We start from the raw sequence: 27854 nt of genomic DNA, 5'->3' as shown, positions 1-27854 counted from the left end.
AGTACTGTAGCTTTAAGAATAAGACGAGAACATGTAGACCAATAGAAAACTGCTTTGCGTAATTACTTATGCATATGTATAACTAGACTGTATAAATACTGCACCTGTATGAACGAGCGGCGTGCTAGCTTTGTGGAGCTACCACCTAGCACCCGGTCTGCTGCAAAACTTGAAATAAACTGATATCTCGGCTCTGTATGCGTATTGGGTATCGCACACCGGGTAACGAACTCCGTTTGTGAGACAACTGTGACAGATGCCTTTTAGATGAGATTAATTATAAGGTCATTAATTTTAAAATTAATTATGTGTTTCTCCCTGCCAGCAGCGCGGCGGCGCGAGCCGCCCTGAGGGAAACTATAATTCCCATGATGCACCGGTGCGGCAGGGCCGGCTCGGGGCGGAACCAATCAGGCGGGGCGTGGTGAAGGGAGTGGCCAATGGGGAGGCGGCTGGCGGCGGTTGGAGTTTGAATTTTGAAGGAGGCTGAGGCACAGCTGCCGTTACGGTGCGCTCGCCGCGGACCTGGGACGGCCGCGCTTGGGTGCGTGTGGCTGTGGGCTTTGGCGGGCGGCGCGGGCTGAGGCAAGCCTTTCTCTTCCCTCCGGCTGCTGCCAGGAGAGCGCGGGGACCCTTATCCCGGCGTGAGGGAAGAGGGACGAGGGGAGCGTCCCGGGGATGAACCGCCATTCTGGAGTTGCGTAGCAAACGGCTTCTCCTCTCGCTCTGTGCTAGCGGGGAGGCTGCTCGCTTGCACGCTGTAGGGAAGAGCCTCCGCCGCGCTCCTCGTCCTCTCCGGGCGTCGCCTCGCCGCAGGGAGGCAGGGGTCGAGACTCGCCTGTACTGCCAGCCCGCTACGAGTACGCGTGGGTGAAGAGCCAGGGGCTTGACCCAGTTGATCGCGCTGCTGAGTCTCCCCTCGGCCAGAGGTCGCCGCTCGCCAGCCTCAGAGAGGGCGGTAATCTCGGGGGGAGGAAGGGAGCATGCAGGTGGGGATGGAAACACCTTAATTTTAGTAGCCTTTCCTGCTAACATCACCTGCCTGAGATTCTTGATTGTTAAGAATTGCTTAGTTCTTGTTTCATACAATACCCATGGAGGGGAATTAAATGTCTAATCCCCTCTAAAAGTTGGGGACCTAAACGGTGTACTTATGGCTATACAGAAAGTGTGTGGTGGATCGGCTAATGAAAGCCAGATCTGTCAGGTTTCAGGTTAGTATTCTACCTAACGAGTCAATTCCTTATTGTTTTTGTTAAGGTAGAATTTAAAGGAGAGGCTGTCATGTCACAGGACTGCAACGATGAGTGGGAGCTGAGCAAAGAGAATGTGCAGCCCCTCCGGCAGGGACGCGTCATGTCCACCTTGCAGGAAGCACTGGCTCAGCAGGAGACCTCCATCCACACTGCCGCTCAGCTCAAAAAACAGTGAGCAATGTTTTGACACCTTCTTTCCCCTTACCTTCCTGCCTCCTCATCAATTTTTCTGTCTTGTTTAACTGCTAATCTCATAGGCATTAAAAAGGGCATAAAAGAACAGAAGTTTAGTAACTGATGTCTATGCTACTATCGTACTCCAGGTATTTAGGACTACTTGCTGTGGGTGCTGTACAGTATAGACTACTATTTTTAGGTTTGCAATGGAGCATTTAAACAGCAAACACTAGGGAGATTCCATTGTGCTTTTAAATGTACTCATTAAGAAAAATACATAGAGGTTACAAGGAGGAGAGCTTTTTATGTCTTTCCTACAATAATTTATTGAAGCAGGGTATTTCTTAGGACACAAATACATTCTGCTATTGTAATGTAGGCACAATACAGGTATCTCTGTATGTCTTCTCTGGATTGCAAAGACACCTGAGTGGGCAAAGTCAGCTTGGGTTTGGTCTGTCTTGCATACAGCGTTCCACAGATATGACTGCATGACTTCAAGGGGCATCTTGTGTCCCAAACCTATTCAGTTATATTTCTATTTTCTGATCCTCAAATTTGCATGCCCTGTGAAAGCCAAGCTGACTTTGTGAAGAGTCTGCATATTGTGTCTGTACTGTGTTATCAGAATTGGAAGCACTAGTGCTTGTCATGCTGAACCATTTGGGTGATTTCATGTGAAGTCAGCAGGGTCTATGAATACCTGCCCAGTACTTACTGAACCAGTGCTTATCAGCTGGATCTGGATTTTTCCATGGAAAGCCATGGAATTGTTATTGCACTGGGGTCTGCAAGAGGGTTTGTCCAACTTGATTCATTATGTTTGTAAGGTGTTACAGTTGAGCAGTGCCTTCCAAGAACAAGGGACTGCCTGGGGAGCTCTACAGCATCAAGTTAGAGCCACTGCTAAACACAAGCTAATGTTCTTGTCTAACTCAAGCAGTTAGGTGGTTTTCTTTCTTGATGTGCTGCCTGAGGGTGAGGTCATGTTGTAGGGATGAAATGATAGACAGGAGTTGAAGAATGAGATAAGATGATGACTGTCAGTGTGGCCACTTAGGTGTGTCTTCACTGTGCTCTCTGGTGCAGTTCTGTAGTTGTCTGATCATCAGGCTTTTCCATCATCCTGTGTGTATTCCAACCTCCTCCTATACTTAAATAAGGGACGTTTCATGCAAAAATTAAACTCCACAATATATCTGTCTGCTAATAACTCTCTGTAACAGAACAAGCATTCTGTCAAGGGAGACCATGTAAGCTTTGGGGTAGTAGAAATTCTTGGAAATATCCTTTGGAAAGATGCATATCTGTTCATGTTAAATAATGATATGTGTTCCAATGCTTTCATTTTGAAGAAGAGTGCAAAAGCTTATTTTTTTGATTCTTCTGGTCTAAGTAAAAGCTCAAGTCTAAATATATGCTAACCTAGCCTTTTTTTAATAAACCTACAAAACAGTATGAGTGAGAGCAAAGGTCTTAGTTTACAGTGTAGAAAACATCTTTACAGTTATACACATGTATTTATTGGATGGATAATTTTTTTTTTTTAGGGAGTTTGAATCAGAAATCCGATTTTACTCTGGAGATGATCCACTGGATGTCTGGGACCGGTAAGTTTCCTCTTATTTCAGAAGAAAGAATAGAAAGGTCAGATACCCTTGTAAAAGTTTGGGAAAAAATATTCTAATTTAATAAGAAACTTACTAAAAGATAAATTCTCTAACAGTTTTTTTTAATAATATGTTGTGTTTTAATACTATGCCTAATTTTTTTCTAAATCTCCTTACGTTGTACAGAAACAGAAGCCTCGTAGCTTATTCAGAACTGACTTCCTATGAATATATTCCATCTCTAGGTACATCAAGTGGACAGAGCAAACCTTCCCCCAGGGTGGAAAAGAGAGTAATCTTGCAGCAATATTGGAAAGGGCAGTGAAAGCACTCAATGAACAGCAGCGGTACTACAAAGATCCCCGCTATCTTAATCTCTGGCTCAAGTTTGTGAGTGCTTTGTGAATATGTCTTGGGTGCTGCTTTTTCTTGGTACTTGTCATGTCATTTGCACGCTGTTAAGCTGATTTTTGTAACAACAGAGTCAAAGAATATGTTGTACAACTAGTGTAATGTTAGAAGTATCTCTCTGCAAACATGTTACCTACTCTTGAATTCCACTTCTCATTTTCAATAGGATCTTCAGACCTTTTATAGGATCATTCAGTTTGGACAGCTACAAACTCCCTAAGTTTTGTTTTGGAAAAGCTAGTTTGAATGAGTGGAGCTTGATTATTTATTTAAGGAGAAAAGAAAGTGATTTAAAGATGCACTTTGGGTGTTATGTCTGTCCTACCAGTAATTTTAACTTCTGTCTTGTATCCACATCCTATGTTTAAGAAAAACTAAGCTGAGTGTTCTGGTCTTGCCCTGTCTCTCCATTGCTATAGTTTTTGTTGTTCTCGTCTTCTTGAAGCAGCTTTTCTCCAGGTTTAGCTTCCTGAGCTGATTTACCAGTTCCAAAACTGAGAAGAAATATGCTGTACTTTAGATAAAGCTAAAATAACTATTCTCAGGAATACTAATATGACATAGTTCAATCATTGAATTACCTCAGATTAAAAAAAAACCAACTAAGAAATGACTGACTTCAAATATGTAGGCTAGAATTAAGGGATTGGTAATAATATTGACAAATACACATACAGTCAGAGGTTTCTGTCGTTATTATTCTTCTCCTGTTGAATTCCTTTTCTTTATCTTGTGCGCTGTGACATGATACAATTTTATGTCCTGGCCTTACAGCTGCTCCTGTAAGACTTGTATTGAAATCAATGGGATGCCTCTTGCAGGAGGCATCAAAACACAAGACATCAACTTGGAATCCTTTGTAGTGCAATGTGATTACTGAAATACTTTGGTTGTTTCAGGGAAATTGTTGTAACGAGCCCTTGGATCTGTACAGTTACCTGCATAGCCAGGAAATTGGCACAACACTGGCACTACTCTACATCACATGGGCAGAAGTACTTGAGGCTAGAGGAAGTTTTAAGAAAGCAGATCTGGTATTCCAGGAAGGTCTTCAGCGCAAGGCTGAGCCTTTGGACAAACTCCAGTCCCATCACAGGTAAGCTTCCAGCTAAAGGGAATAACTTAGAGTAGTCTTATGTGCATCAGTGTGTACCTGGTACAGTGAAGTTTATGCTGACTTCTATATTTTTCTCAGGCAATTTCAGACCCGTGTTTCTCGGCAGACGCTACTGGGGCTTGAGGAATCTCCTGATGAAAAAGATACAGATCTTCTGGGAGCTGCAGAACCTCAGAGAAGCTCATTGGCAGATCTAAAAGGCAGGGGAAAGAAAAAAGTGAGAGCCCCAATTAGTCGTGTAGGAGATGCACTTAAAGGTACATTCAGTTGCTGAAACCACATATTGTTATTGGAAGAGTTACATCTTTTTGTTGTGGAATTTGCACTAGAGTGTGATAGGATAATTTGCATAAATCTTTTTGCTTATAGCTGCGAACCAAAACAGAAGCTTCCAGACTCTATCTTCTCAGCAGCTTTCAAATAATCCGGGTTTTGCTGTGTTTGATGAAAATTCAGCTTCTGGACCTGAGATTCCTGTACTTACACCACAGCCATGGACAGCACCTCCAGCTCCAAGGGCCAAGGAGAATGAACTAAGCGCAGGACCTTGGAACTCTGGCAGGGTAAGGAGTCTCAAAATGGACTGGCAAAAAAGAGGAAGGTGTGTGTGTAAGCTGAGGACTACTTCTGATCCCTGAGACAAAGGTCATACTCCTTTTCCCTTGTCAGGGGTTTGTGTCTATTTGTAACTACAGACCTTCCTAGCTTCTTCCTAAAGAGTCTCTGGCTATACATAACCTATTCAAGTTTAGCAAGCTGATCTTGCTAGAATAAGTTTAAAAAAACCTCTCTAGAGTTCTTAAATCAAGAAATTATAATTCTTGCTAACCAGAAAAACTGGTAGAGGTGGCCTGCCAAACTGTTTGGAGGGCAGAAAAGGAATATAAGGGAAAGCACTAGCCAAAGAAAGGGATAGAAGCCAGGCATTAGTTAATTCTGTAAGAAAGAAGAGCAAGAGTTAAATTGATACCATATGATACAACCTGAAGGAAGAACTTGTTGCCTATCTTCTTATGAAAATAAGGCATATACAGCATTCTGCAAGCCTGTCTTGAAGTGCTTGTGCAGAAAGCAGAAGAGTGGAGATCGGAAGAATTGAAGAACTACTGTATCAACAGAATATTTATCCTGACAATAGGATGACAGAAAGTAGGTTCTGATGGTTTAAACTAATGCTGGAGACATGAAAAGAAACAGCTGTGCTACAGGTGTTTAAGCTGTTTTAGAGAAATGATCCAAGACATTATCTGAAGGAAATTAATCCTATGAAATCAAGTTTGTTTCATAGGCCCTTAGATAACACCCAGTGTTCCCCTATTCTTTGTAGATTAGAGGGGAAGAATAGAAAGTAATCAGATAATAAAACTATTTTAGACTTCTCAATATAGAAGTCGTTATAAGTGAAACTTAGAAACAAAAACTAGGATGAGGGAAGGGAAGCAAATGGGCTGAAATTCATGGAAACTCCAGGAATAATTACTACCAGATACAAAGCAATTTGATTAAGTGAATGGAATAGTTCAGTAAATCACAGGTTTAATTTAGCTGAGAAGAATGAGGAAGAATTATTAATGTAAAACTGCTTTTATCAGTTGCCTTGCTTTGGGCTGCTTAACACATTCATTCTGGTCCCCAGGTGCTTCCATATTCTTTTAATGTTTGTCCTTAGAGTTCTTTCTGTTCCCCCTTTAATGAAATTTGTTAGATTTAATTTAAAAAAAAAAAATAAATCTGCGACTAACAGAAAAGTTGAGGATGTTTAATTCCCCTTCTCTGAAGTGTGGTGCTCATTCTGGCTTGTATTACTGTGAAAGAATAACCTTTTGTGAATGGCTTTGAGATATTAAAAGCTGCACAGAGGAAAGAGGTTTCTCTTTTATTGCCAGCATGAAGATGGCAAGTAAACAGTTTGAAAAATGGTGGAAAAGAGAAGTCAGTTTGAAATATCCCCACCATGTAACTTTTTCTGCTTAAGAGTCTAGGGCAATTTCACATAGGGAGATGACAGTACCACGTTGTCAGACTAAATTCCATCTGTCTCCTCTTAAATAATGGACCCCAGAAGCAGTTAAGGGATTTTTGTGGTGTTGAAATGGCCTCTGAGAAGAAAATTGAGAAGTCTGGAGGTTCTTGGTGGACAGCAAAAGGAATACTATCATAGAATTGGGACAGTCTTGGCTGAAAAATGAGGACTATAGCATTTCTGGAAAACAAACAAGAGGAGCAACTGGAATACCCAGCTTGACCAGCATTCCCTCAATAACAGAAATTAGGTACTGATGAGGACATGCAGGAGGAGTGTGTCTTGCTTTTTTAGGTGCTAGTGTTCAGCTGATGGTCTGTAACTGTTTATGTATCAGAACGAAATTAATCTTGGAAAAGTCTATCAGGTTTAACTTTTTTAAATAACAAAAACTAGAAATGAGCCAAACACTTGGAAAAGGGAGATTCAGAGTATAGAGGAATGTAGAGTCTAAACATGAATCTTTAAGCTCTTAACATTGACTTTTGCTTCCTCAGCGTCCTCGCAGCAGTGCAAATTCTGGCATAGAAGTGCCCTATCCACTGCCCAGTTTCACCCCGTATGTGGAAGAGTCAGCTCAGCAACAAGTCATGTGAGTCTTCTCTTCAGTTGGAATTGGGGATTGCATTTGAAATTACCAAAGCTGCTTCGTAAGATTCTGACTTGTTTTGCCAAGTAGTCAAGCCTCCAGATCTACGAGAATTTAAAAATCTGTCAGCCTGGAAGCTCTTAGTACTTTAGCTTGATGGCAGAGGCTTCAGTGGAGGATGCATAAGGACATGGGAATTATTTGACTATTGATGCTCATTATGTGGGAGCCTATATCATATTTATATATGCTAATTAGTTAATAGCTTAACTCGATGTGTTTACACAAAAACACTGTTACCTTTCTCAGGATGCTGTTTCCTATGAAAGCAGCCATAAATTGAGACAGGCTTATTGCTGTTTTCCTCTATTTTGGGAACTCTGTGCTTGTTCTATCTGGAGTCTTATTCTGAAACAAGCTACCAAAGTTTCCATGACAACAGTGTTGCTGAGGTTATCAGAGTATGCTGTTTTGCCTGAAATTACCTTTCTGCTTGTACTGTGCTCACTGAACTGCTGATAAATCCCAGGAGATGGGGTTGCTCTGTTTTGTTAGAGCAGAGGAAAAAGCATTATTTTGCAAAGCTGCTTACCTTTCTCTTTCTGTGGCTAATGATGGCCATAGAATACACAGGCTCTTCCTAACAGAGAAGTGGAAAAGAATGTTTTATGTTATTACAGACAGCTTCCTTGGCTCTGAACTGCATATAATCAAAGAATGCGGAAAGGTGGCTAATAGCAGATTTTTCCTGTGGGTTTTGTATGTTGCATGTGGACTGCAGAATAGCTCTGACCAAGGACATATCATAATTTGGTTTAAGAATATGTAAAAAATTAAGTTTGTCTAAGCTATAAGACTATTTCTTGCTCCTGAAAGTTAGTGATGCCATAGAATTAAATCTCTTGACATGCTGGTCTCTCAGATGAAGACTTATTTACAGAAGGCAGCATCTTTTTATAACAGGGAAAAGGAAGGAATGGGTGGGAACTGAACATCATGCTAAATTAGCTGTAAGCAACTTGAGCAGAGAGTTTGTACATAGTTTTCGTAGTTCCCGAAAGCTGCACGCTCAAGCAAAAGCAGATACTTTTTTTTTTCTGCCTTTGAGTCCATTTCCTCATGATGCTGTGGCTGTCAACAAAATCGAGTCTGAGTGCTGTGTTGAAATTGTGTAAACATGATGCAAATCATGTCATCTAGAGATTTGGGTAGAAGGACCTTGTAGTGATCTTGATAATAAGCCCCCACCCCACAAATAAAAGCTTATAGAAACCCGCAACCATTAGGAGCACCTGTTTGCCTCATAATCTTCCAGATGGTCTTAGGGTTTTAAGTCCATTCACATGCAAAACAAAGCAGATGTCGTGGAACTGTGCACTGTGTTTTCTTTTGAACTATTTACTCAGACCACAGTTAACACATTTTTCAAGGTCAGTTGTTCAGATCATCTTTTATTGAGGTACAGATAACTGCTGGAGTCGTCTGGATTACTGGTATCTGTAAAACTGTACAAATTCTGGTTCCTCTCTCCTGAAATTAGCATGTAGCACTTTTTAGACAGCACTTTCAAGTGAAGAAATTGACTGCTACTGACTCCTTTCACTGTACAGTGATGGGGTTTTTGTTTTTGTTTTGTAATGGGGCACTTTATTTCTGTCACTCAGCATACAAAACATTCTCCTTCAGAAAACTCCCCTCTTAATGCATCTTAAATCTTCCCTTTTTTTCTTTATCTAAAATGCCAGGCTTAATCTAGTCCAAGATCTTCCATTTTTAAGTCTTGCTGACTTTTATTTTCTTCTTTTTCCCAGGTGAACTCTATTTTGTAGGATCATTAGGGACTTGTAACCTGTGTGGTCACACAGATCAATGGAGCTAAAGTAAACACAGATCCTGCTCCAGAATGCTGAGTATCATAAGAATTTTATTTGCCCTTGACTGGGCCTTATTAACACTTTGGTTTGGGGCTTTTTTTCTTGATTACACAATTCTGAGTTGGTATGCTTGCCTTTTATGTGCTATCATTCCATTTTTATTGTTTGTTTTTTCCTTCAACAGAACAGAATGTCTTTAGACTATTCTACAGCTGGATTCTGAAATTAGCTATTTTCTCTCCTATACTTGTGTTTGTGTTACAATGAAGCACATATCATCAAAGTAATAACTATGTTTTTTTCAGGACTCCCTGCAAAATCGAACCCAGCATAAACCGTGTTTTAAGTGCTCGCAAACCTGAGAAAGAGGAGGATCCACTACAGCGAGTGCAAAATCATCAGCAGGATTCTCAAGAAAAGAAAGAGGTGGTGATGTACTGTAAAGATAAAGTTTATGCTGGAGTTGAGGAATTTTCTTTGGAAGAGATCCGAGCTGAAATCTACAGAAAGAAAGCAAAAAAGAAAACCGAAGGTATGCTTCAAAATGGGATGACATAAGACTTTGAGATGGAATAGTAAAATTATACTTACTTTTTATCAGCATACGGCTGTCTTACTGCAGCTGCTTTTCTTTTTCTGCTGGAATTGGTTATTTAACTGCTCTGAGGTGTAGAGAAAGTAACATATCTGACAGTTTTATATGCAAGCTGCAAAACAGAGAAAGAACAACAGAGGGTTTAGCCCCTTTAAAAAGAATTTAGGCTTTAGCCACAGATTGTATGTGAAATATGCGTTGTGCCTTAAAAGCTTTTCTTCCTTAGAGGAGATGCAGGCCATAGCACAGAAGAAGGAAGAAATACAAAGGAAAATTGAGGAGCTGGAGAAGAAATTAAAGAAGAAAGAAGATGACAAGCAGCAACAACTGCGTGAACAGGTATTGTCCTCATTTAACTGTTCTTTTACAAATACCTACTATTTTAAGTAAAAGTACTAAAGGAGGAACGATATCTAATAAGCTTCTCCTTGGCTAACGCTTTTAAAACTTTTTCGAAAGGATGCTTCAGCCTATTGTATGCATACATCACCCAGTAAATGAAAGCTCAGAGAAATACTTCTTTTCTTCCCCCACTTGTCTCCAAGCCATATCCTTTCACTATAGGAACGTTTTGTAGTGTTACTTTCAAGTTTTGTAGTGTTACTTTACAAGTATTGTTAAGTTATTTAACAGTTAGACAAGATACCTTATGCTAAGGTATAAACTTCAGAATTTTTTAAGTAAAGGTATGCCAAATGCTTAAGGGCAAATTGTTCTTTCTTAAGCTCTCTTCATGTGTGGCTTCCTTTTATTTAGAGAAGTTGTAGTGCAAAAAGACAGGAGAAGAAGCTGGAACTAGGGAAAAAAGTGAAGGGTCACAAAGTGGTGTGGGCTAAGCCCAGTAGGCAACTAAGCACCACCCGCCTGCTTGCCCGCTCCCCCACGCCTGCTTGCCCGCTCCCCCACACCGGGATGGGAGAGAGAATCAAAAGGGTAAAAGTGAGAACTCCTGGGTTGGGATAAGGACAGTTCAATAGGTAAACCAAAAGCTTCGCACTCAAGCAAAGCAAAATCAGGAATTCATTTGCTGCTTCCCATCAGCAGGCAGATGTTTAGCCATTTCTAGGAAAGCAGGGCTTTGTCATGCAGAACGGTTATTTAGGAAGACAAATGCTGTAATTGAGTGTTCCCCCTTCCTCCAGATTTTATTGCTGAGCACGATGTCAAATGGTGTGGAATATCCCTTTGCTCAGCTGGGGTCAGCTGTCCTGGCTGTGTCCCCTCCCAACTTGTTGTGCACCCCCAGCCTACTTGCTGGTGGGGCAGCATGAGGAACAGAAGACCTTGATGCTGTGTGAGCACTGTTCAGCAGTAGCCTAAACACCAGTGTTATCAACACTGTTTTGGTCAAAAATCCAAAACATACCAGCTACTATGAAGAAAATGAACCCAGTCCCACCCAAGACCAGTACACAAAGCCATATCTGATTTGTTTCCAAGTTTTATAGACAGTAGTGTGCTCTATTATGTATTAGATTATTTTTTTTTTCTTTTTCTATGCAGACCAGTCTTGAGCAGAGTATCTTTCAAGCAAGTATACTTTGGTCTGTCATTACTAGGTAGTGTTTAAACCCCAGTTTTCTTATAGGTTACAAATAACAAGTAAAAGTTAATTATTTTAAAGCTTTTCCTTTTCCCAGCTTCATCAGTTGGGCTAATAAAGTATGTTCTCTCTCTCCCCCTCCACGCCCCCCCCCCCCCATTCCTTCCTTATTTCCAAAACAGTGCCTTAGTAGTAAATATTTTAAATAATAAAATAAAGTGTCATGAATTTGTAAGCTACATAACTGCTTACATAAGTCTTTAATAGTTGCAGTATAATTAAAATCTCCTATGAAAGTTATATATGGTTGCAAAGAGTAAAATTATGCATTTTAACTATACTAAGCAATAAGAATGGACCTTTTTCATGCAAGTAAACTAAGTACAAATTAAAATGGCTAAAGGCAATTCTTAATCTGACAGAGCTCTGAAGACTTACACAGGATTATCATAATGTTCTTGGAACCTTGCTGCATGGCTTGTGATGGCTTGTTGTCATGGCTTGTGAACAAAATACGTTTTTGTTTCTACAGCCAACAGAGATAACAGAAGCTTTGCCACCTTTGGGACTCCAAGGATTTACTTTTTCGAGTGCAACAGAAGTTGGGGAGAAACAGCCTCAGTTGCAAAGGTAATACAGGATTTTCTTTGCTAGCAATGAGAAAATCTATGGGGATAATTAGTTATGAGTAACATGGATCACTAACAGATAGCCTGTTTCCACAGGCAGAATGGAATATACCCCTAGGCATCAGCCTGTAACCTGGATCTCTGATCTGTCTTGATATAATTTTGATTATTTGTCTGAGGGATCTTAACTTCTTACACATAGCATACGTCACCTTGGCTTGCCTTTTTTACAAAGTTTACTTAGGTTTTGTGAAGGTGTGTAAAATATAAGAAAGAAGTTTGTATCTTTTTCACAGTGAATCCCAGGTCTCTGAAGATACTCAACTACATAAACCGTCTTGTTCTGAGGGTAAGTATCAACATTTTTTACCATTAAGGAGAAGGTCGTGTTGAAGGGAGGTGTTCTTTTATACGAATAGCAAGACTGCAACAAACTAAAACCAAAAGTCTAGGTGGATTAGAAGAATGAAAATGAGAATGTGCTAGTGCTGAGCGCCTTTAACCTATTCAGCAAAAGACTGAACATCTGAGGTCTGAGAACTGTCATTATTTGAAAGGACTTTCAAGCAGAAGAGCTTTTTTCTTTTAATAGCTGAAGAGCTTTCTTCACGCTTTCATATATGCAGTCTTACTAAAATCTGTAAAAGAGATTAACACTAAAATTGATACTATTTTAAGTCCTTCTTTTTCCTCAGGGGATTTGGTAGAGGAATACAATCAGAAATTATATATTCAGTTTTGTTGTTGGGAAGGGCGTGTGCTGAAGAAATTTACTTTTGACCCAAATTGACTACTCTTGCTGTTGACAGAGGTTATCCAGTCTCTTGATGTATGCCCAGATACACAAAGGGGAAATGTGTTTTTAGACTCTGAGGATGAACAGGAGGAACAGAGGGATGAGGCCAGCCTTGGAAAAGAAGGTACAAATTCTGAAGTATATTCTGAAAAGAGCAAGCTAGCTAACATAATATGGTGGTAAAAGTGTGGTTCATTAACATAACAAAACCAAGCCTTTTTCTACTAGGTTTCTTTAAATGTCAGTTCTGCAACTTCTTGCTAGGACTGGTACTTTTAAGGCTCTGTATTAAATGTTTTAAGTAGCATTGGATACGCTGTTGTGGGAAAACTGTTGATATAATAGAACCTCTTGGTTTTTCTTTACAGATGTGCGTCTCCTTCCCCCACCAGATCCTGCCACGTTTTTCTCCATATTTGATGAATCCTCTACTTTGGCAAATCAGAACATAAGGTAGAATTATTCAAGACCTAGATTTCAGAGGGAGGGAAAACTGAAGTATCAAACCACTTTCTGTAGCAGCTGAAATACAGTACTGCTGCTTGTATGGATGTGGGGTGGTTTTTTGTTTTGTTTATATTTGTATTTTTTGTTTTATTTCATTACTCTACTTGGGAAGTCCATGATGAGGAAATACTCTCCTGTTGTTCCTCCTCAATCTAGAACTATCTAAGCTGCTATATAAACTTTCTTCATTGTGGAGAGCTGTATATATTGCAGTTTACTGGTAGTTCTGTAGTAGAAAGTGGTAGACTGAAATTGTCAGTAGTCTTCAATAGAAATTCCTCTCAAGAGTTTAAGATCGGAAGCTACTCTAATAAAAAATTAACGGAATGTAACTTATCTTAGTTGTTCTGCAGATCATACACAGAAAAGTGCCCGGCGCCCTCTTGCTGTTCGTAAACCTTCAGATTCCCAAACTGCAAAGGAAAACATACCACCAGAAGCATGTGTAAGGAAACAATTTACCCTATAGCAGATTTCCTGTCAAGGAGAAACCAACATAGAATGTCCTACTGCTGAACTGAGTGAGATTGGCTGGACTGACATGATGTGCAATAAGCAAGGATTCTAAACTTCTGTCTGGCACGGCAATACTTGAATTGGGTGATGTTAAGATTACACCAGAAATGTCGTGTTTTTATTAGGCTTTAAGGTGGCCAATACAGAGATGATGGTAAGGAGTTAAGCAACTGATTAGTAGCCAGGATTACTCATGCTGAAACTTTTTTTAAAGTTTGCATGATGAAGAGTTTGCACTCTTAAACACTGCCTCCTGTTCCATCCACTTTCTTGCCACACATCCAAACAAGCATCTCGGCTCCTGCATTTGTCACCTGAACTACCACACGCTTGACTCCCTTAAACCCCTGTATCTTGTTTCCTAAGCTATGTGTCTTTATGTGGCAGTTTTGCAGATGTTTGTAAAGCTTTCAATAGAGGTGGTAGTTGCTGTCTCACGAAAGGACTTAGTTACTGCATGCTGCAGTAGACCTTTAGACTGGTTGAGTGAGAGGATTTTATTCTGACCTAAGAAGGATTTTATGTACAGCTACAACACGAAATACTTCAGGGTCAAGCATGGTAAGCATCATGCTGATTTTGGTTCTAGAGTCAGTCTGGATGACTGCATAGCTCTGCTTTACATGTTCGATGTGTCTTCAGTGCCCAACATCTTAGTAAACTCTTTAATAACGTGCTTATAATGGAACTGAAATGCACTTCTGGGGTGGTAAACACTAAGTAGCCTTTAACAGTTCATGGCAGCTCTGCAGTACTTTAGAGGGTAACAAAGCTACCCTTTCTAGTTGGGGAAAAAAATACAACTATATTACAGTTACGGTTCAATTACTCAATTTGAATGAGCAATATAAGTGAAGTACATGAAGACTGAGTGTCAGATTCTTGTTGGAAGGTGGTGGGGTGGAAGAAAGGGGAGAGAAATGTTCAGCTTTTAAACAAATAAAAAGAAAATTTGACATAAAATCTACAGGCTTTTCACTGTCGCTTCCTACTTTTTTCAGGATGAGCTGAATGGAATTGAACCTTTGACTGAAGATGCAATTGTGACAGGCTCCTACAAGAACAAAACCCTTTGTGCCAACCCAGAAGACACGTGTGACTTTGTTCGGGCTGCCCATCTGGCGTCAACGCCCTTCCATGGGGTGGTAGCTCAGAGAGTCCCAGCTCCTGCTTTTTCACAGAGTGTCCTGAAGGAAGACTGTCCAGAATCTAAGAATGCACCTCTGCATCAGGAAACGCTGGTTTGTGAGGGAGCGTACAATGAAGCTCTTTGTGTAAATAAACTGAGGTAATTAACAGCAAAGTATCTTAAGCCCATTTTCCTGTGTGTCTTTCGTTGGTTGTGGTTTTACTATTCTGTTGCTGAAGAAACAATTTTCTGAAGAGATCAGAATATACTGAAGACAGCCATTTCTCTAGCTCGGGGTCCATTTTGCCTTTGCAGATCCTTTGCAGATTTAAGAGGTAATAGCAAGCCCACTTGGCTTTTCAGCATTACTGCTGGGGGACTTAACTCCATGCTTTTTCTACCAAATAACTTGCAAAGAACTTAATAAACACATTCTGTCTTTGTAACCAGAGATTGAAAGTAGAATCATCAGTTCCTTTTATACTCGTATGCTTCTGTAGTAATTTTAGTATGTAAAATGCATCTGGTGATTATGGCTCAGATTTCTTCTACAGAGGAGAAAAGCTGAAGAGAAGAAAAAAACCTGTCAAACAACCTCCTGTTTCTTACCATTGTAAAGAAAAAAGCATCCGTTGTATGGGGTTTTCTTAATTTAGAACTGAGTTTGATTTGCTAGCTGTTAGTACATAAGCATGTATACCATGCTGAAAGTGTTTGGGAAACCATGCTGATTATAATTAGGAAGGAAGAGCAAGAGTTATTTCCCACCCAGCCCTCCACTGCTTTAAAAGCACTGTAGGTCTGAATTTTGGTAGCTAAGGGAGTAATAAACATTCAGTATGTCTTCTGCTGTAGCAGTCATATTTAATGGAAGAGAAGATAAAATTCACCTGTAGGCTTAGATTCTGAGTATAAACAATCATTGAAGCTAAAAGGAAGCTCTGACATAACTATTGGTTTTCCACTAAGAATGGGAAAGGACTTCTTTAACATAAAGAAAACTGGGAGAGCACAGTATCCCTTCATAGTCACCAGGCTGGCATTATCTAGACACTGTATCTTCTGAAAGTCTGAATAGTTGATGACTTTATTTACAGCCCGATCATGGAAGCAAGCCTGGAAGATACTCGCTCGTCAGGTGGTTCTGTTTCCTCAGGATCTTCTCTGACCTCTGTTACACAAGTATCTACTATGAAATACCTGCAAATCCCTGAGAAACTGGAACTTGCTCAGAGCTTGCGTGCTGAAATGGTTACTGATTCTGGAGGTATCGGTGAAAACATTACTGGTTAGTACTAAACTGAGTCACACTCACAACAAGTAACTTGCAGCTGTCACTAAACTATGGTGCTTTTTCTGTACTTCTGATATTCTACTCTGCTTTGTGTATTTCCTGTTACTTTGACTTGTGACTAAACTTGTGTCTTCCTTGTCAGAAGTAGTAGTGAGGCATACAGTATAGCATGCGGGTCAGCATCCAAAAGATGTAAATGTTAAGGTGACGGAGAAGTTATTTAAGGTGTTAAAGCAGGGAGTGTGTGGGAGTAATGAGGTCAAATTCCAAAATGAAAAATTTTGACCAGATGGTTAGTGAGAACTAAGACAGCTTTGTTTTGTTTTGTCTTGATTTTTTTCTCTCTGTGATCATACTGTGTGTTCTCCTGATGTGCTGATAAGTGCCATGTTGAAAAAGGTGAATACGAATTTGAAATCTAGTGAAAGTTGCATAATTTTGGTTTTAAATTTGCACTCTTAACTTTGCTGTAAACCATTGTACTGCTTCACAGTATGTTTCTTCTTCCTATTGAAGGAAAACCATACTGGTACTTAAAAAAAAACCTAACACCTATTTTCTTCTAGCCAAAGACCTTTATTTCTCTGTTACAAATCTTTATGTTACAGTTAGAACAGGAATGGTCACAAAAAGCCTTCAAAATGGGGCCTGTAGTATTAGGTTTGTGTTGAATGACGGTTTTCAAGGTGTTTAACCTGCTTTAGCTCCTTTGATTTCTGCTTATGGTATTTTAATTAGAATTGTATATCTGAAAATTCTCAGTCTATCTACTCTAGAGAAGAATATGTTATTGTGTGTCTGCAGACTATCTTATGATGAAGCATGCTCGGGACCTGGAATGAAAATACAATTAGGAGAAGAGTGTTGTCACTGAAATAGCTGAAATATTTTGGCTAGATCTCACACTTTTTATCTATCATACGCACTAATCTTTAGAGCAAGATGAAGAATCTTTACAGATTCTTTTCAGAAAAAGGCATTTGTTCAGATGTTTTAATGGTCTTTTCTTAAACTTTTGATCATTCCCGTTGCTTTTTTCTTGCTTTCTGCACATCTCCCTTGAACTGCAGTTCTCAACCTGGATGTAGTAATTCTACTGAGGACTCCTTAATGCTGCACAGAGCAGAAAAATTACTTCAGGTGTCTGTCAGTTTATTCCTGTAAAATATGCCAGTAAATTTCATAGATTTAGGATGGTAAAATACTGGAACACCTATTTAGCCTTCAACCTACAATGTTTCCTGGAGCTACTTTCACAGAATTACTTCCTGAGCAATATCGTACTGCAATGCTTTTCAAATAAATATAACAACAGTAGGTAATGATACTCTGATTCTTACCTTTGTACTGTGAAAGCTTAAAATGTTGTCACCCATTACTAGTCATAGTCTTTGGGAGAGGAATTCAGTAGAAGCCATCTAGTTCTGATGTGTTTTACTCTGCCTGATTATTTGAGATCAACACTTTTCTGGCTACCTTGGTTTTGTACAGATGAACTCATTTATTGAATGATTTTCTCTGTCCTATTATGCAGGAAAACAAACCCAGACCTACATGTAACTATCTTATGTGTCTTCCAGGAGGTAAAAGCCATTAAATTCTTAATATTGCAGTGAGCAGCAGAGTTGGAGTCCAACTTTGTTTTCCTTTTCTTACATAAAACCCTTGCTGTATTCAAAGGAGTGAATTTCAATAAACCCCTTCATTTAAAGATCACAAACTGATCACTTACTCTGGACATAAATTTAAAAAAGGAGTGTTAATTTGCAAAATGAGTGTGAATTCTGCTGTGGCTGAGCAGATGTACCTAATCTAATTCAGAGCTTTGTCTCTTGTGAAAGATACATTTTAGGTGACACCACAGTAGAATCATTGAGACCTCATGATGAGATAGTCTGTAAAGTAGTTTCAAAGATGAGTGTTATGTTCACTTCACAGAACAAGAAACTATTGGAAAGAGATTAATTGACTTGCTGACAGGCGATGCAGTAAATCAGTGTGCAGATATAAAGCTTCCAATATCCAGGTTACTTTTTCTTGACAGATAGAATCAAGTCACAGAGACTCGGCGCCTAGTTTCAGCTCATCTGTTTCTATTACTTGTCTTCCTAGGTGATGATGTAACTTGGTTCTTGTGGAGTGCTGAACAGCGTAAAAAGCTTCTAGATCCTCTGCCAGAATCAGTGACTGCTTCTCCAGATTTTCATTTGGAGACTGGCGCTCTGCCTGTCATGGAGGTTGAGAAAGACGTTGAGCTAGGTAGGCATGCCAGACGCTCTACAGTGCAAGGGATCTATTTATGTTCTAATTGGTTTGAAATATGCTTCATATTCACCCTCACTAGTTTTTTGTGGTGTAGATGGGGAATAACTTGAACAGCCTGGGTACGTATATTTGCTGTGACAGCTCATTAATGTAAACTTTTATAACAGGACATGAGACTTACTGTATCAAATGGAAATATTGGACCAATGAAGAATACAAGATGTTTTTTGCCATTCCAGCTAACTTTCCCCAGTTAGATGCAAAGGGATTTGCAATAAAGGTAACACATATGATGGTTATTATACACGAAGTGTGAAATGTTAGAATGTCCTCAGCCAACATAAAGTAAAATATAGTAAGTTTGGTCTTAATTTCTGAATTCCATGCATGAAGTTTGCTACTTCAAGTCCTGTTTCTAACTGTAGATACAGATTAAAAGTTTCTGACTGTGGAAAATGTCTTCCTTGATAAAGTGGGGAGGAAAAAAAAAGAGGATGAGAAGAATATGAAGATGAGCAATTTTCTCTTTATTCCAAAAATAAATGTTCTTCTTATGTACCTTCTTGTAGGTGTATTCTCAGCCTGTGCCTTGGGATTTTTATATCACACTTCAGTTACAGGAGCGTCTCAATACTGAGTTTGACCAAAGCTTCAGTGAGAATTGCAGCTGTTACTTGTATCAAGATGGCTGTGCTATTTTGCACAGGGATATAAATCGCTTCACACTTGGGGTCAGTACAGATAAGCAAAGTACAATTGTAGAGGACATGAACTCTTGCATAGGTACCATTAGTGAGTTTTGTCTGTCATTATGCTCACTGCTGGAGATAGCTCCACATGTTTAGTTCCACAGTCTAGATCCTCTGTTTTTTGGTTTATCCAAATTATACCAATTAGGACTGTCTATTATGGCCTTAGTTAGAGCTGGTTTCTCATTCATAGATCATGTGCTTCTCAGACAAACTTGAACCAATTTTTCACATTTTTCTTTATTAGTGTCTTACTGAAGGATTTACATTTTAAGTCTTGTAAGCACATTTTAAATTGTTGCATATAAATAAGATACAAATTAAATAGTGATTTCAGTCTTCAGTTCAATTTCCTCCTCCTGATCTTTTGTCCATTTCTGAATAATAGTGTCTCCTAAGAGCTCATGGTTCCTTTAATTCTGGCTGGGCTGATCATGGGCAAAATCTGATTATACTGAATTTAGGGTAGGACTGTTATCTCTGTACAGGTAAGTAAGGGGGAAAAAGCGAGCTACAAATATTTCACTTAATCTAATGTAGAATGGCATACAGATACATGTTTATTCCCTGTTTTCAGGATGTTATTCGTGGCTGTAAGTCCATCACAGAGGAAGTTATCCTGCTGGTTGTTTATAATCTTCTGGGTGTAGTAGAGAAGCTCCACAAAGCAGAGATTGTCCATGGAGATCTGAGTCCAGAGGTGTTCTTTCTGGGAGACAGGTTTGTCTCTTTGTATGAATATGGGTGGATATATAACACTCAGTTTCAGCTACAGCTCTTGTGCTTTTTAAATTTCTCCTCTTTAGTCGGGGTACTGATATTGCAGTCTTTTTTTTTTTTTTTAGACTACAGTGTGTTCTGAAAATAGTGAAAACACTTTGTTTAGGAATAAACCTTTCTTTTGTTTATTTCTATAGAAATAGTATACAATGACGTTGTAAAACATACTAAACAATGTTTTTGCTATTGCATGCGTTCTCAAGTTTCTACTTTACCAATGTACTGGACAGCTAACTGGATACTGGTAAATAACTTGCCTTCTGGTTTTACGTATCTGAAAAACAGGAAATTAGAAGACAAAAAGGGCAGGTGGGACTGGAATATCCAGACATTCTCTTAAACAAATTGCTTAGCTTCCACTACAGTCCAGCTTGTAACTTGATGCACAGATCTAGTTTTCTTCTTTAAGCTCTTTCCCATATTATGTTAACAAAGTCACATATCCCTTGAAATGTCATCTGTGAACTAAGTGTGGGAAGACAGTGACTTTGGAATGTCTAATGATTCAGATATAATTCCATTAGAATAAATTCACTGAGGCTGTTCTTAGTCTTCACTGATATGTTAAAAATAGCTATTAACTTTAAATGTATCTTGAACCTACAGTCATCTGACACGCATACCCCCAATATTTTTTAATATAATTTATTTATTTATAAATTACATACATGTACTGCTGAAGTTCTAATATTTTCTTCACACACCCCAATGGATTGTCTTGCACATCCCTTAGCATGCACGCATCCCATTTTGGAAGTTACTGATCTAACAGTGGCTTGATGAACTTGGGTATCTCCTGCTGGATTTCTCTGTGGCGAATACAAACCAAACTAAACTGCCAAAAAGTTAGGATAATGGTCGGGTTTTTTTTACATAGCAAAAACTATCCTAGGACAAGTGCATAGCATCAATTACAAAATATGCTCATAGCATACAGGCATGTAAGAAGGATAGTAGTGAGAAGTGTGATCTGTTTATGTTGTTGGCTTGGCAGTACACCGTCATCTATACAGATACTCTTAACTGCCCTTTCTGTTTGTCCTCCGTAGTGTGTAGAGTAGGAAAGATTTTTTTTTAAAGCATTATGAAGCTTAGTTCATTCCTGTGTAGAGTATTCTGAGATCTTGAAGGAGAGGGAGAAGTGCTAAGCATTATGCTATTTTCCCATTCCACCAACTGTGTTTCAGATAACTGACAAATATCAAAACAGCATCATCCTTAACCCTTTAGCGTTTCCCACGGCTTACTCTGGAGATACCAGTATCATCTCTAAGCTTCAGGCTGCCAGCTGGTTCCCCATCCAGGGATAGTCCTTTCAGCAGCAGTTCTTAAGCTAACCATCAGAGGGGAGCATTGACATAGCTAAGACTCACCTTTGCTATGCTGTTAATTTAAAAAAAAAAAAGTTTGTTGGATTGTCTTATGCTTTATTTGCTCCCTCTGCTCAGGATCTGTGATCCATTTGCTAATGATGAGATGACAAGAGCTCTGAAGATAGTGGATTTCTCTCACAGTCTAGATTTGAGATTACAGTCTCGAGTAAATTTGCTCAACAGCTTTCCAATATCTCAGACCCCTCATGGAAAACAGCTTCTGGTGAAAAGTTCTCTTCCTTATCAGGTGAGTGAGTATTTAGCAGGACATCTTAGTTTCTGTGTTTCCTTTACAAAAAATCTCTATTTTCTTAAGCTATATTTTGTGAACTGTGGAAAGCTCTGATCAATAAATACTGAATAAAGATAATTTTTCATCTGATTAAATCTTTGGCATTAAGTGAAGGGACTAGCAGCGTTGTTGAGTGCCTGTGACTACTGTGTTTACTTAGGAACCTACAGTAAGACCAGAATTTTATGTTTTGAAGTTTTCTTGCTTAGCAGGCCTCTGGAAGGTTCTGACTCAAACACCTATTCAGACTTAAATGTGTAAAAGCACCAACAGTAGAAATCTGTAGAGGATTGCAGAAATTGATGGAAGTTGAACTTTCTGATGTTTGTTGTGATTGCAGGTAGACTTGGTTGGCATTGCAGATATAGTCCATTTGATGCTGTTTGGGGATCATGTCCAGGTCTACCAAGAGAATTCCATCTGGAAAATCTGCCAAAATGTGTCAAAGTAAGTCCTTTTGCAGAGGAGGCTGCTGGGAAAGAACAGACTTCTGACATCCTTCACTTTCTTTACAATGGCACCATCTTCAAAGCTTAGAACACAGAACGTAGTGCTGTTGTTGCCAAAAGCATTCATTCTGTGGGGACTTAAATTTTGAAGCTACTGGACTTGTTCATTTTATAGTAGCCTTAGTGCTGTGTAGGAGACAATTTTAAGCTCAATATGAACCTAACAGTCTCGTTAAGATGACTTTCCTTGTTCTACCCTTTCAGACCAGACTGCTTTAGTTTCTCTTTTTACTTGATAGACCAAGCTTGGGGAAGTTTTTAAGTGGGTGAGTGGTGAGGAAAAAAATTACATGAGCATGGTCCTTTAGAAATGGAGATTATTTGTTTTTTCTGCCTTTTTCATTCTAGGCTCTGAAGGGCTACTTAGACACTGATGCCAGGGTTCTGTTTGTAACAGTTGCAGAAACAGTATACATGCACAAGAAGGAAAATAATTGAAATTATAATTTAAGATGCATCTGCAAGCAGCTTCTTTTTGGAAGCTGCTGTTTGTCCTCAGGTATTAATTTCTACTGCTCTCTTCCAGCCACATGTTTTGGCTATAAGACTACTCTGCTTTCATCTACCCTTTGTTTGTTCTTAGACTAAACACTTGTTCACTTTCACATCCTGCAGAATTTTATGCCTTAGTGTTCCATAAGGATTTTCCAGAGTGCTCTGCTCATGACAGGAATTAGTTGACAGATATCTGCATTCAGGATTATGGTATATTAGCTACACTCGCTGGGTGGATATACTTCTATAACCATTGCTTTAAGAAAACCTACTACTGATCTGGGAGTTGTCCAGTTCCCTAGCAACCTGCATTACTTATACCTTCTAGTTTGTATTCAACCTTTGAAAAAAATGTCATCATCTTAAGCTGTGTACAGGGGAAAAACGCTTTTTTCTTTACTCGGCATATATCTTTCTCTATTGTTATAGACTGATATCAGTAGTTGCAAGGCTATAGCAAGCTTCTGCTGAGTACTCACTACACGTGCCATACCCTACCCTGTAGCTTATGTTTTTTCTTCAGAGCATCAACTTACAGGACTAGGCTGTGAAGAACAAAATTGCCAAGTGTGATTGTTCTCTGAAGAGATGAAGTATCAATGATGTAAGGGTTGGCAGTAAATACATATCTTATACTACCTTTGTTTCAGAAATACTTAAAAAAAAAAAAACCTAAACCATTGATGGACACTGGCTTTTGCTCTCTACTGACATATTCTAACACTACATGTTTTTGAGCTAAGTAAATCTGACCTGCTCTGAAAAATAGGACTCCTGTACATTAATTTCTATCAGAAAATGGTCTGTTTTTAACAATATTCTGTTGGGATAGAGGGACAGATTTTTGATAAGTGTTGCCTTTTTACATTTTTTAAAAATTATTTATTTTATTTTTTAATTCTACAAGAGGTTAAATTGAGCTACTGCAGATGAAGTCACACAAGGCCTGAGTTGAGAAGGTAGGAACAGGGTGTTGGGGACTTGATCAGGATGTGGGTATGAGAAAAATAGCCATAACTGTCTGGATAAATGGAGCAGGAGGAGCTGAGTAGCAGGTATAGTAAGTCTGAGTTTGGAAGGATAGGGCTGGCTGTTATGGGGACTTTGGAGGTGAGGGGTCAATTGGAAAGGAACTTCAGTCGGAGCTGGGGACCCTGGATAGAAAGAAGTAGGATTCTGGGTAGAGGTAGAACTTGGAGGGAGACTTGGGTAAAAGAGGAGTGAGACCTGTGAAGGGCTAGAGGAGACTAAGGAGGAGGAAGGTAAAGCCTGGGCATGAGTTCTGTATGGCTGGGACCAGGCTGTTATGGCTCATTGCTCACTTGGGTGCATCAGTTTATAACTTTGCTTTGGAGTTGGGAGTACAAATAAGGCATTTCCATTTTCCATCCTGTCTTCTGCTTTGCTTCTGAAAGTGTTATAGACTTATCATTCACCTTCTATACTTATTTTTCAATATCACGAATTCCAATAGATGTTTGTACAGGTGCTTTAGTTACATGTCATACTGAAGTCTTATATCAACAGTGTAAACAGGGCATTTCATTATGCAGGCATAAAGAATCTGCACTGAACCTTTTTTTCATTCACACATAGATCTTTTAGTGTGTCTGGCTCTCCTTAATTGATGACATTTCCTCCAGTCAATTTGAAGCTTTCAATAAATTCTCAAGTAATCTCTGACAAGCAAGTTTACTGCTGCAGGGAATCTTCATTCACCAGAAGGGGCTGCACAATTAAGCACTTCCCTGTGAGGAGAGTCAGCTGATGGATATTAATCTTGTGTTTTATCCTTTGAATACAGCCACGTGTGGCAATGACACTTGCAACACCCATGAAGACACAGGATTCTTTTTCCTGTTGCTTTTAGTAATTCTGCTTCTCATTTGTAAAGATCATGTTACTTCTGTCCTTTCTGCTAAAAGTTCTATAAGTGATTTGGAAAGTGGTGGTTTTGTTTTTTTCTTTAGGAGTTGGTTTTGGTTGGGTTTTTTTTTTGAGGCTTGTATTGACAGGATAATGTTCCTCAAAGAATGTTCTGAGAACTTAGGCAGTAAGAAATAGAAAGAAAGCTTCTTACTAGAAGGCTGACTGGTGTTAAATGCAAGAACCATGACCTCCTTAACTTAGGAAAGCTTTTAAAAAAGGACTTAAAAATAATTAAATATTAAACAAGCTTAAAGATAGAATGACTGGTAGAGCCACTAATTTTACTACCAGTTCAACAAAATACCAAAGCAGTGGGGAATTAGAAGGCAAAGCACAAAATTGTTCTTCTAAGGCCAATGGCACTCAATAAAGCAGCACCCACTTAAAAGCTGACAGAATGAACGCAAAACACTTAAGTCAATGTTGTAGTAAAGATTTCTGGAAAGGTGGAATGTGAATTCTGGTCAAGGTTTTTTTTATCTTTGAGCATTACCATAAGGCTGACAGCCTGTTTTTCAGGGGAGGGGGTTTTAGCATGTTACCGCTGTTAAAGAGTGGATTTAGAGATTTATTTTTTTTTACTTCCAGGAGTGTGTTTAGTTTTTCTGGTTTTGCTATACTATTTTAGGAAACTTCATCTGTGCAGGCTAATGTGAGGTAGTATATAGAAGCTGTGTCTGAATTTTTAGGACTGTTTTTTCATTCGTAACTCCTTAGACATCCTTACCAACATGTAACCTCCTCTGCTATGCCTCTTACTCTGTCTAAGCCCATGAAGAAAATGGCCTCAAGTCTTGCACTTTTTTTTTGTTAGGTTCTGTATAATTTCATTATTTTAGAAAAGGTAAGAGTTACTAGTGTAATAGTACAGGCCAGACTCCTTCTGAGACTATGGCTGCTGCTGTTTTGTGAGTCACTTACATAAAGCAGAGGCAGATAATTTGTTCAAAAGCCAATGTAACTCCTAGCTTGAGGGAGAACAGTGCTTCAGTAGTCAGAAGCAGTGCAGTCTATGGACTTCAGTGCAAGACTGAAGAACAAAGGCTTAGCTCTGATATCGGTTTTCTGAGACTTTAATGAGTCAGTTAACCTTTTTATTCATGTTGTGTGGGTATATCTGTGAGAGAGGGGATTTATTACCGTTAATTGTCTTTGAAATGTTATCTATATGAGAACTGTGGCAGTTGGAAGGCAGGGAAAAAAGAAGGTAAAACTGGCTGTAAAGCACTCATTTTTTTTTTTTATTTATTTCTCTTGCAGCTTTCCTTTAATATTGACCTGTGAACTTAACTTGCAAATGGGGGAATAAGATTTACCTCTACCCCTTATTCATGAAAGGAATCTGCCAACTTTATTGGTTCAAAGAATGCTCTTTAGTGGCTCAATGTGAATGGTGATAGTGGTCAGGCTCACTAGAAGAGGTACCTGTAAAAACAGTGTTTTTCTAGACCTGTGAAAGAGCCTGTCTAGTCACTATCCAGAAGCCTACTGGAGAAAGGGGCCCACACATATAAACTTAACAATACATTCCTAGTTTTCCTTTACATTTACTCATGTGAGTGAAATTCTTATTTCAGACTTGGTTTTCCCAGGGCATTTAGTGCTGAATATAAATGGAAACCTTGACAGACATGTCGAGTATGCATACTGTTTCACTGAAAACTGTTCTATTTGTTTTAGGACTGTTGACAGTGATTTCTGGAGTAAACTTTTTGGGAGAATTCTGAATGCAGATGGTAAGTCCACAGTGCCTCTGCTGAGGGAGTTAAGAGAGGAAATAAATGACATGTTTGACAGCTGTTTCCACGAACGTCTTTGTGAATCCTTAGCTGCACTGGGAGAAACTTTCCTCTTGGAGAACTTCCTGTGATTTCATAGAGGACAAATACATTCTGTATTATAGAGAGGAATTTGCTGTTAACTTTTTATTTATTTTTTTCAAATGTAAGCGTGAACAGCGATTGTAGCGGTTTCTGCAATACTTCACATGGGACTTGCTAAAGAATGTTGATATTTCATCAGTGCATAGATAACCTCCTAAGCCTGCTACATGAACTAGTCTGTGTCTGAGCAGTTTGCCAGAGAAAATTGGTTGTCATAGCTTCCTCCTCCCCTTTTGGTATAGCTCTTTAAAAATGTGTTTAATACCTAGTTCACACTGCAGTCTCTGAAACGTCTTTGTCCTATGTTTAGTTTGTCTTTTAATCAGTGTTTCATCAATAAAGTTGTATTTTGATAGCAACTCTGTCGTATTAAACACTACTGTCAGATGGTTTTGAAAGACTTGATTTAGTATCCATGCCGGAGTGGTTCAGCCTGACTGGGAATTGTTTGTGACTGCTAGATACAAAAGCCCCTCATCTAGTGGCAGCTTTCATAACCACACAGGACTTCCTGGACACTTGAACAGAACTTGAATGATTCTACTTGGAATGTGCTCTCATGGATGATTGTCATAAGAAAAAGTAGATGAAGTCATGAGTGAAAAAGATGCATACTTAAATTTTTGCTTCTCAATGCAAATGTTTTATTTACTTTTGCTAAGGGCTAGAGTTACTGACTAGATTGAGCATCTTTCAGAAATCTCACTGAAGTCTAAATTTGCCATATGTGCTGAAGTGTTTGCAGGTTTTTGTGGGAGGTCTTGTGGATAGATATTTGTGTTAACCTTTTATGCACTGTATTATTGAAACCAATAGAAGGGCTTCATTTTATTCAAGAAAACAGAATTTACAGGATCCAAAACCAAGATGCTATGTACCTTAAGTGTAGAAGAACTTCTCAGACTCAGGATTTACTTCCTCACAGCTTCTCCCACGTATGAAAGTGAGAATAGAAGACTGCAATGCTAGTAACTTCTTCTCCCTATAAAACTAAATTGGCTTTAAGTGTTTCTTTCATTTGGTCAAATTCTCCAGCCATGGTTCTGTTTGATTCTCCCCTGTTTGTCTGTTATCTCTACATTCTGCTCTGGAACTTAATTCTGTATTTTCCAAGTTGCTACAACCCACCTTCTTTCCTGTTCTTTCTGCATATGACGGTCACTGCTCCTCTTGCTTTGACCTGTGTTCTTTTTGCTCTTCCAGATACCTAATGCCTTCTTTATAGTCCCTTCATGAAGGTTATATACTCTTGTAATTCAGGAATAGGACTTAAATGCTCTGATAGACAAGCTTTAATATCTAATGTAAACTGCTGCTGAAGAGGTTTTTTTTTGGTCTGTTAATGCCTCAAATAATGCTTCCTGTAATACAAGTCATTAGTTAGTCATCTATTGAGCAAGCAGATGAAGTAACGATCTATCTCTAGCCAGAGTTTAGAGGAAAGATCACTGGTAGAGCAACTAGGAGCTATGCATTGGACTAACTTCTGTTAGCTCTAAAAGGACTTGCATGT

General features: G+C 39.1%; 1 protein-coding gene across 7 annotated transcripts; it reads left to right on the top strand.

Moving 5' to 3' along the window:
• Positions 1-449: 449 nt before the first annotated feature.
• BUB1B (BUB1 mitotic checkpoint serine/threonine kinase B) lies at positions 450-26741 on the top strand. Of its 7 annotated transcripts, none has more exons than XM_072865421.1 (25): positions 491-544; positions 736-860; positions 1265-1427; positions 2984-3043; positions 3289-3433; positions 4354-4550; positions 4650-4828; positions 4941-5134; positions 7092-7186; positions 9363-9589; positions 9879-9991; positions 11728-11825; positions 12103-12173; positions 12634-12744; positions 12989-13073; positions 13470-13572; positions 14645-14931; positions 15870-16060; positions 18179-18325; positions 18499-18611; positions 18901-19062; positions 19658-19800; positions 21309-21480; positions 21866-21972; positions 26139-26741. In XM_072865421.1, the coding sequence occupies exons 3-25, from the start codon at positions 1285-1287 to the stop codon at positions 26326-26328; spliced, it is 3333 nt and encodes a 1110-aa protein (XP_072721522.1). In that variant the 5' UTR covers positions 491-544; positions 736-860; positions 1265-1284; the 3' UTR covers positions 26329-26741. The 7 variants fall into 7 exon arrangements, with proteins under 7 accessions (XP_072721519.1, XP_072721523.1, XP_072721522.1 ...); XM_072865416.1 differs by having other exon boundaries at positions 736-958; XM_072865418.1 differs by lacking the exon at positions 736-860 and having other exon boundaries at positions 450-544.
• Positions 26742-27854: the final 1113 nt, after the last annotated feature.

Source organism: Ciconia boyciana, chromosome 6 (assembly GCF_034638445.1).
Source record: "Ciconia boyciana chromosome 6, ASM3463844v1, whole genome shotgun sequence".
NCBI classification, from domain to species: Eukaryota; Metazoa; Chordata; class Aves; order Ciconiiformes; family Ciconiidae; genus Ciconia; species Ciconia boyciana.
This window is presented reverse-complemented; position numbering and strand designations above follow the sequence as displayed.